Raw genomic sequence first — 9,540 nt, 5'->3', positions numbered from 1 at the left:
AATATGTAACACAGACAAGTGTGATGAACCTGAACCTGAACTTGTCTTATTGAACCTTTTTGTGAGCAGTGAGCAAAACTGCTTTAGAATCTACCAGAACTACTTTCTTTTCTACTAGACAGAAAGAAGAATGAAGGAGACAGAAGAGGAAAGGTAAAGATATGACTAGAGAGCCTGCCTGTTTATTATTCAAAACAGTGTTTTTGAGATAAGATACAAAAAGGGTAGCCTGGGAACCAGATGAATCTGCCAAGCTCATATTTTCATTTTCTCTTAATTCGCATTTGTGAATTATTTTGATGATGCCAGGCTACAAAAATGGGGCATGTAATGGGGATCTGTTAACCAAAATATTTTATGTAATAGTGTTGTTATTAGACTGTTAAAGACTTAATAGAAAGGAGAAGACAGTGAGAATGGCAAATCATGGCACTGAAGAGTGAAGTTCTATCTTGTCTGTAGGGTTTCTTTAAAGGTGGGTGAGTCATTTTGGAGAAAGACAGCTGATATTATAACACAGCAGCCAAACAGATACATCCTGTCCCTCCCTGTCAGTGCTCCTTCAGAAGGTCCACCCCTCAACTTTTTGAGGGGTTTGACTACTCTGTCGGTGTGCATTGCCAAGGAAACAACACTAACAACTGAGCAATATGGTCGAATCCAGCGCATCTGCAGCCTGAAGTTACGAGTAGCCTCCATGAGGGAAAGTAATATTTTGTCACTATAAATACAAGTGTGGAAAGGACCAGAGAGGAGCTGAGGCACAGAGCTGACAGATAGCGTCTGAGATCCAAGGGAGCTTTGGGGGAAAGAGCCGGGTACAGACCTGATGTTGACTCTTTTAGTGGCAGGAGGGGAGCTCAGAGTTTATGCTTCAAATATATGGAATTAAAAAGCTGCTTCTCAACCTGCAGCACCATGGAGGAGTCAAGGACCCGTTTACGAGCAAGAGGAAAGCTCAGAATTTGTTTTTCAATCTTCTGGGATTGAAAAGTGGATTTATCTTCACTCTCTGATATGGATTAAATAAGATATCTGCTTTATCTTTTTCATTCCAAGCATTGTTCCCGCTTGTCAAAACCTGACATCAGCATCACCCAAAATGTAATTCAACTGCTGACAGTTTGATCAAAGATTCTGGTGTGTTATGCTTGTAGGGACTAATGTAGCATTAAGCAGCAAGCTTCAAGCAAGCTACAGAGGTCTGGTTAGCTTAATCCCTTCTAACGCTACACCAACATATTTCTTTCTTTTTCAAAAGTCTTACTTATACTGACTCAGGCGACATCACATGAAGATATTTATCAGATTTCATACAGCTCCCTCTAGAGCCAAAAAGGGCTTTATACGTCTTTCACATCAGCAGTAGGAGCCTTCTCCCTAACATCTGTAGACAGACACAATATTTTTTCCTTTTAAGTTCATGTTACAAACTTAGTAGCAAACAGATATTTATAATTGAGTTGGATTATAATTCTGTGAGTTTTTAACTGTGAGCAACTACTGTAATACTAAAAAATATTGATTGCAGCAGCTTCAAGGTCAGCATCTGTTTTCAACCAACAGCGCAAATTTTAACATTAGGGATGTTACGATTCATTCATCCATCTGATGCATCAGATTTTAATGTGTATGACACAAGTGCATCGGTTCAGACGGCCTGTATTGATTAAAAGCCAAATCAATGTAGCACTAGCTCACCAATACCTGTCATTAGTACGTGCATGTTTCATTTTTGGCATCAGGGAGCTGCCTCTGCAACTTTCCTCCATTTTCTCTCGCCTCTTGCCTCTGCCTACACCGCTCTCACTGGACGCCTGCTGCTGCTCTCACACAAAACAAGCGCTCCCTCCTCCCTCTCCTGTGTCTCCTCTTTATTTACTCAAAACAGACAGTGCTGAAAACAGTAGCAGAAGTGAAGTGACTGCGTCACACCACCAAACTCTCATAATGCGCAAGTGTAGAATAAGTTTTGGTTTTATAAGAAAGATGAGAAACGTTGCTGCAGATCATTTATGCAAAACGTGTCAGACAGCAGAGAACAGAGACACGAGTCTGACCCACAGAGACGTCATGTCACTGTGAGAGCAGGTAACACTTCACTGTTCCTCCACACTAATCAAAACCACAGCACTCTTCATATGAAACAGAGCAGCGGATCAACTTACATTCTCAACACTTTTAAAGTTTGTTCACAATTTCTCATTTAGGTTACAGTATCTCATTTACATGTGAGACTCATAATAAGATGTTAATGTCTCCTCTCTGTCGCTACTACTATCAGGATTTCTTTTTGCAACTAACTGCACTCTACAAATGTAGCATTAATTGAATCAAAATGTAAAGATTCACACATTGCATTGTCTTGTATTGCATCATATCGTATCATACAGTGACAGAGCTGAATCATATCGAACTGAATCATATGTACGATACAATATATCGTATCATTGAACATGTATCAAGATACGTTTCGAATCGGCCTCAGTCAGTGAGATAAACACCCCTAGTAAACATGCAAAATACCACCAAAACATTGGAAAATGGCCACTAGTGGCACACACTGTAAAGATAAATTTGATTTAACTTATAAAACCTGGTGACGAGGCTGCTTCCAGTCTGCTTATTAAATTTTAAGTTCAAGGGGCTTAGGGTCTGAATTCACCTTTATCATGGTTTGCAGTGTTTTCATTGTTGTGAAAACAAGCAACCATGACTCATCTTAAAGTGCATTATGCAAGCACAAGTTTTCTTCATATATTGTTCATTTCAAAGTATTAAAAACAAGGGTCTCACACAGGTTATGCTGGGAAGTCTGCTAATAATCTGATTGAGAAACTTAATTTAATGAGTTCATTGAACTCTGTACAGTCCATTCATTCAAGCCATCATTTGATTTCAAGTTAGAAAAAAACTCATATTTATAAGTACAGAAATTACATACAAAAAGTTTAAGTTTAATTAACTTAAACAAATAAAACTTGTATATTTGCATTAAGTTAATGAGAAGATTAGTTGATTTCACTAAGTTCTTGTATGATTTTTAACAAGTGGCTTTTCTAATACTAGTACACGGGACATACAGTAAATAAAGCAATCATATCTATTAAATAAGACATCATTTCAAGTGGAACAGGATGTGAGATACTTTATTGGGGTTTAGGGTTGATGTGGATGCAGAATCTGAGCACAGAGAGAATTCACCACCACTCAGTTCCCCGACCACACAAACACACACAAATCCACACTGGTACCCCGGTCAGTCGGGCTCTAATGGGCAGAGCGAGGGCTGACGTTGGTGTGACGTGGAAGAGAAGTTTGAGGGGGAGAGAGGGAGGGAGTGAAGGAGAGAGAGGAAAGTGGGAGAGAAGGGAGCTGACAAACAGACGGTGTGAGAGGGAGCACAGAAATTGTTTATTATGAAATAGAGTCTCAACGGTGGGTGCAAATATCTCATCTTTCCCTTTGAACAACTTTTCATTGGTCGCTAGATTACAGTGTTCCAACAACTAAAAGTAACAACCTACTGTTTTCCCTACATCCTGCACTCAAACCGCCAAGAGACTTCCGGACAGAGGAGAGAATATTACACCTTCTCCCTCCTCCTCTCCTTCTTCGCCCTGCCACCTCCGCTTCCCCCTCCATCTCTGTGCCCACCCTCTGCCTCTGTCTCTCCTCCAATCCCTCTCTTCCTCGCCCTCGCTGGGTTTCACTTGGAGGACATGGTGTAGCAGCCGTGTGGGTGCCACTGCATGTCGCGGATGCGCCTAATGGACTGCATCTGGGGGCAGCGGGCGCCAAACTCATTGAAATGCCTGTAGTCGCCCTTCTCCAGCAGGTACTGGCTGCCACGGTAGCCGGGGAACTGGTAACCCACCCAACTGGGAGAGAGGTGAGAGGAAGAGCAGAGGGGTAGGGGGAGAAAATGTATATTTTTAAAGTGGAGTTGGTTTGCAAGGTTGCAGGAAAAAGGTGCATGACTGGACAGAGGAAATTCAGAATTATTTAATCAAAAGAAAGAAAACAGAGGGTCGAAAGATGAGTAACAGACAAATAAAATTTAAGAAAAAGATGCTAGAAACACAGATGTTGACGGGGAAGATAAACATCTAACAAATAAAGGCTGGCATGCCGTCAGGTGCCAAACTACAATCTGCCTCTCAGCTGTTTGTTTCAGGCAGCAGAGACAAGTACAAATGAAGTAATCACAGCCGTCTGCACATCTCTGACACAGACACTGAGCTGCTGACGTTCAACTGTTTCCCTTCAGCATACAGACATAAAAGTGCTGTCAATCTTCTCATCTAAGCTCTGTAAGAGAGGGAGTCTGTATTTCCCTTAAAACTCAAACTATCTAACTGTAAAGGAAGAAATCTCTGTCTATATGTACATGTGTGTGTTTGGGTTCTTTGATTTTCTTGAAGACCATTATTCAGCCAATCAACAGTCTGTGCAATCTGGTGCAATTTTGATAGAAGGCGGTGCTACAACAACAAACATTTTGGCCTGTCACTTTTTTGAACAGTAAATCTCAGAAACAAAATTATCTGTTTCTGGATTGATCGATTTTATGCCACTTTGAATGCTGTCTTTTTTTTCACTTCTCCTTTTACAATTTTTTGAACAATTGTCAACAAATTTTGTGCAGAACATCTCTGGACCAAACCTGAAAATGCTGCATTTTCAGTCGTTTGATATTCCATACAGTTTTGCTACAGCTCTTAAAGTTTGCTCACATGCTGTTGGGGGGGCATATATTACCAAATATGTCACATCTGAACACTTATAAACAGCATACACTTATAAACACTTATAGGACTTTGTCTGTCTGTATGGTTGTATGTGTGTATGACTGTCTCAACACACCCTGTCCCATACCCACATGACAGAATAGGTCGATTGCCAATGACTCACAAAAGGACATATTACCACTGGAGAGCACCAGCAGTGTAACGTTTGTTACATGATGGAAGTGACATAATGGAAGTCACATACATAATGATACTTAAGTTACTTAAAGTTTTAAATAACTCCAATCCAACTGTCTCACTATGGACTATCCTTGGGAAAGTCCTGTTTGTTTGAACCATCCACCCCCCCATCCCCCACATCCTCCATATGCAGACTTTCTCACTCTCTAAACCTCTCCTCTCATACCCACTAGAGGTCTCTGCTTAACAAAAAACAGAAGCATAAGTCAGAATAAGCAGCTTGCACATGTGACCTAAACTTTTTTTTCTACTGAGGATGGGCTGACCATCCTTAGCATATCTCATGAATCATTAATCTCAACAACTTCACATTTATTGCTTAGGACCCAAGGGAGAGCAATGTAAAGTTGGTCAGATGACTGGTTCTCAAAAACACTGCAAGCAGCACCACTAGGATCCAAGCAATCGGCCTGCTCCGAATGGTCACAAATTATGAACATTCATTCACTCCAAACAGGCACGACCCCCGGCACTGCCACAAGCAGCAATAATGGGAGCTAAGCAATCAGCCCATTGTAAACGGGCACACAATCTCAATGGCCACGCCCCAGATGGGTATTCCACTAATTCTTTCAAAAAAGACAAGAAAATGCTGCCACAATACTCACGTTCCACAGCTGACCATGATGCTGCCCACTCTGTCGGTGAATCCGTAGGAAAACAGGCTAGGCACATCATCGTCCATGATCTCCATCTTACGGCCCTTGTACTCTCCGACCTCGTACAGGCAGATCTTGTGCTTCTCAGGGTCCTGGAAGATGTTGGAGGAAGACAAAAAGTGGTTGAAGTGAAGAGAGATAGAAGATGAAGAAAATTAGAACAAACAACGTGAGTAAAGTATTTTGTTGACATGATTTACCATGCGCACGGGCCTGAAGGACAACAGGTAGTCGTTCTTCTGGCAGTTGCTCCAGGAGTCCCAGCGGGGGTACTCGCCCTTCTCCAGGATGAACATCTCACCACAGAAGTTCATCTGCTCGAAGCCAACAAAGCTGAGGAGGAGAGGTCACAAGGACGAGAGGGAAGGAAAGTGATGAGCTCTACGTATGGGGGACAATAATTTTACACATGGGAATCAGTTTGTGAGCTTTCCGAAATTCAAAAAACCATGATATGTCAGCCTCTGCTGCTTCGGTTTTGACCATTTTGAGTTCACCAAACTTAATGGAAGTGCAAGACTAAATCACTACATGTCCCATGTAGGTGTCATATGTTTTGAGGAATAATATTTTGCTGTCTTCGTTCATCTTACTTGCAATTATTTGCTCTCAACTATTGATATTTTCCACTTTTTATACATTGTGTTTCCTTGTTTAAGTGCATTCAGAGTGGAGAGAAAGAATTCATTTTAACTGTGAATTTGGCAATGAACACTTTGGTTTTTGACTTGACTACCATTCCTCTTCATCACCTTCTTTTTCTTTCCTTTGATTTTTGTTGCTCCACATTGTTACATGATCATTACACTACTTTCATTCCAATCTTTACTGTTTGTTGCTATGTTATATTATTAGGTTAGCTGAGTTCATTGAAGTTCATTCTCCTGCTGCACTCTGTGCAAATGACTCGGGATAAAAGCATCAGCAAAATGCCTGAAATGTGAAGAGTGAAATGCCACATAATGATGAGGAACACTTGTCAAATCACCTGCTCTGTGCTCAGAGGAGTGTGGGTGCTGGGTACATTAGGTGTACTTCCATATGTGGGTGGATGTGTGCGTGCAGTTGTACATGCACAGGCTACTTACGGTCCGCACTCCACACGCAGGGAGCGCACCTTGTCCATTCCCATGTCACACACATTCATACACTCGTTGGTGATCTCAATGGAACGGCCCTGGAAGTTCTCCTGGTCAAACACACACATCTGGAGTGTCGGAGTAAAGAGAAAAAGAAAGAATGGAAGTGAGAGAGGAGATCCCAAAGGTTGTTTCACAGTAAAGAGCAACACCCGAGGAGAGTGGAGATAAGATGGAAAGACTGGCAGATGAGAAAAACCGACCAAACAAGAAAGAGGCAGAGAAAAACGAAGTGGCTGCGTTGTTATGACAGCTTTCTCCCCAGCGTCTTAACGGACAGAAGTCTCACATGGTATGTTTCTGCAAGTTGTAGCTGTCAGCCGCCCCCTCACTGAGCTGTAACCAGCAGGTCATGATAATAGATATCAGCCCTGAAGGTAAACTGTTAGTGAGGCCAGCTGCTTCACACGATGTGAAAAACACTGTATGATGTTTGATCATATAGTGTACAACATGTGGGGTGTAGCATCTGTGTGTGTGTGTGTGTGTGTGTGTGTGTGTGTGTGTGTGTGTGTGTGTGTGTGTGTGTGTGTGTGTGTGTGTGCTGTACCTTGTAGGACATCATGCCCATCTCAGACATCTTAGTCTGAGCCGCCTTCCCATCAGTCTGGGAAGCAGACTTGGATTTCTCTCCAGACATGATGACTGAAAAGAGAAGAGAAGATGTTTTGAATCACTTTTTTATAGCTGCCTTTTAATATCACAGTAAGAAACTGTATGAAAACTTCAATAATTGCATTTGCTGCAAATGTATGTGATTGTTGCATCTGCTGCTGCTGCTGCTCCGAGGCCCAGCTTCTGAAGGAGCCCCGGTAAGAAGTGTTGTTGATTCTTGTCTGAGGATATCACCTAAAATCTGTGGTAATCGTGCAAAGCGTTTAAGAGATATGGTGGTGTCTTATTAAGGGCCACAAGGTGGAGCTAACTGTGCCAAACTTCCATATGTTGTGCATTCTTAAGGAGAAGACATGTACCCAGTGTCATCTCATTAAAAACAGCAGAACTATAGAAAGCTCATGTTTTTACTGTTACTGTAGCACCACCTGTGGGTAGAATTGTATTAAATGTGACACACTTTTGCAATGTGTGCCAATTATAAATGCTAAATGCTAACCAAAAACAAACTCATACATCTAGTTAATCGTCTAGATATGGTATGCACCACGTTTTGTTCATCAAATTATATATGAGCCAATAGAAGCAGAAAAGGTCTTAACCAAAAACCCGAAACGGTGGATGATTTATATTTACTTAAGGGCACCAATGGGTGTGGTCTATGAGACAAGTATGCTTTATATGTGAAAATTAAAATGTATGTTTCTGTTTTCAAAAAAGGAGAAAAGAAGCGCTCAAAAAAAGTACAGAAGAAGAAAAATAAAGATGAGTCAGGAGAATAAAGAGTGAAGATTACAAAGTGTGATTACTGTAATTGCTGCAGCAGTCACACTACTATTGCGCTGAGAAAAGGTGTTAAAATTTGTTTAAAAGCAAAATCCTCTCCAGTGACCCTTTCTGCTCCTACTGAGAAAAAAAAATGGCAACACCCTCCCTACTAGAAGTGCATGGAGATGTCATCATCTGTATCTGTTCAACCAACTAAATTATCTGTCTCTGTATCCGTATTCAGATGGAAGGCCAAAGGTTGGTCACTTTATACAACATGTTTGCATTTTACACATTTTACTGTAGTTCTGCTTTCTGCTAAAATACAGAATGACATGAAGATGGTAGCTGCTAAAGCATAGTGACAAATGCTCTCTGGAGAGATAATGTTTAATCACTGCAGACCAATCTTAAATCATCCTCAATTCAACAAAAAGAAAAAAAAAAAAAAAAAATACACTCCACCATCCTTAATAACTTTCATACAATTCCTAACAAATCAGTTCAGACTTAGCCACACAAATTACTATTTTGTAACTTATTCTGTTTGATATGTGAAGATTAAAAATGGAAAATGCAAATTGCAAACTATCCCCATGAAAATAACCTAAATGAAGTCCACAGTGCAACAGAGTAAATTCAATTTACACGTGTAAATTACGCGCAAACCGCAAAGACAAACTGTAGGCTAACTTTTTGACTTTTAAACAGACATAACAGACTTTTTAAATAAAACTTTTGATAAACATATTTGAAGTTTGAGCCTGAAAACAAAAACTGACAACTCATACAATTTAAGTTTTTGTTAGATTTAAGAATTATATTTAGCATAATTTATGCTAATGTGAAAGACTTCCACAGTCCACAGTGAAATTCACATTTCACCAACACTGTTTGACAGCCATATCCTGTGCTCAAACTATGATAAACATTTTCTGATTATCAGGTTTAACATCAGGTTATTCTTGCTGTCTACCTCCCTTTTTTTTTTTCTTTTCTCATTCTGTAAGATGTTTGTCCACTGTCTTACCTGTGGCAGTGTGTGCGTAAAGGAGTAGACACGGGGCTGAGACTGGTGGTCTGTGTGAGAGTGCGCCAGGCCCCTCTCAGCTTTTATACGCTGGCGCCCAGAGAGAGGGGATTATAGACACAGAAACAAACTCGCTGAGCTCACAGCCCCCACAGAATAGAAATACCCCCATCATCAAAGAGAGAGAGAGAGAGAGAGACAGTGGGGCAGAAAGAGAGAGAGAAATATACGTTGAAAGAAGAGAATAATATGAGGAAGCAAATGTGAAATCAATGTATATTTGTCCTCAAAGACCTAACCTCATAATAACTTGATCAAGACATGAATCCATAAACTAA

The 9,540-nt window shown here is 40.7% G+C and overlaps 1 protein-coding gene across 1 annotated transcript; it reads right to left on the bottom strand.

Moving 5' to 3' along the window:
• Positions 1-3,133: 3,133 nt before the first annotated feature.
• crybb1l2 (crystallin, beta B1, like 2) lies at positions 3,134-9,319 on the bottom strand. The gene is made up of 6 exons (XM_084715837.1): positions 9,203-9,319; positions 7,340-7,434; positions 6,739-6,857; positions 5,851-5,983; positions 5,600-5,742; positions 3,134-3,881 (listed from the first exon to the last, which is right to left on the bottom strand). The coding sequence occupies exons 2-6, from the start codon at positions 7,427-7,429 to the stop codon at positions 3,710-3,712; spliced, it is 657 nt and encodes a 218-aa protein (XP_084571963.1). The 5' UTR covers positions 7,430-7,434; positions 9,203-9,319; the 3' UTR covers positions 3,134-3,709.
• Positions 9,320-9,540: the final 221 nt, after the last annotated feature.

Source organism: Lutjanus erythropterus, chromosome 3 (assembly GCF_056507025.1).
Source record: "Lutjanus erythropterus isolate fLutEry1 chromosome 3, fLutEry1.hap2, whole genome shotgun sequence".
Classification (NCBI taxonomy): domain Eukaryota; kingdom Metazoa; phylum Chordata; class Actinopteri; order Lutjaniformes; family Lutjanidae; genus Lutjanus; species Lutjanus erythropterus.
This window is presented reverse-complemented; position numbering and strand designations above follow the sequence as displayed.

Bases quoted from the DNA above. Each gene is read 5' to 3' on its own strand.
- crybb1l2 (XM_084715837.1), bottom strand. From the start codon at position 7,429: ATGTCTGGAGAGAAATCCAAGTCTGCTTCCCAGACTGATGGGAAGGCG. The intron at 6,858-7,339 runs GTACAGCACACA...CCGACACTCCAG, and splicing joins TGGGCATGATGTCCTACAAG to ATGTGTGTGTTTGACCAGGA. The intron at 3,882-5,599 runs GTGAGTATTGTG...CCTCTCTCCCAG, and splicing joins ATCATGGTCAGCTGTGGAAC to TTGGGTGGGTTACCAGTTCC.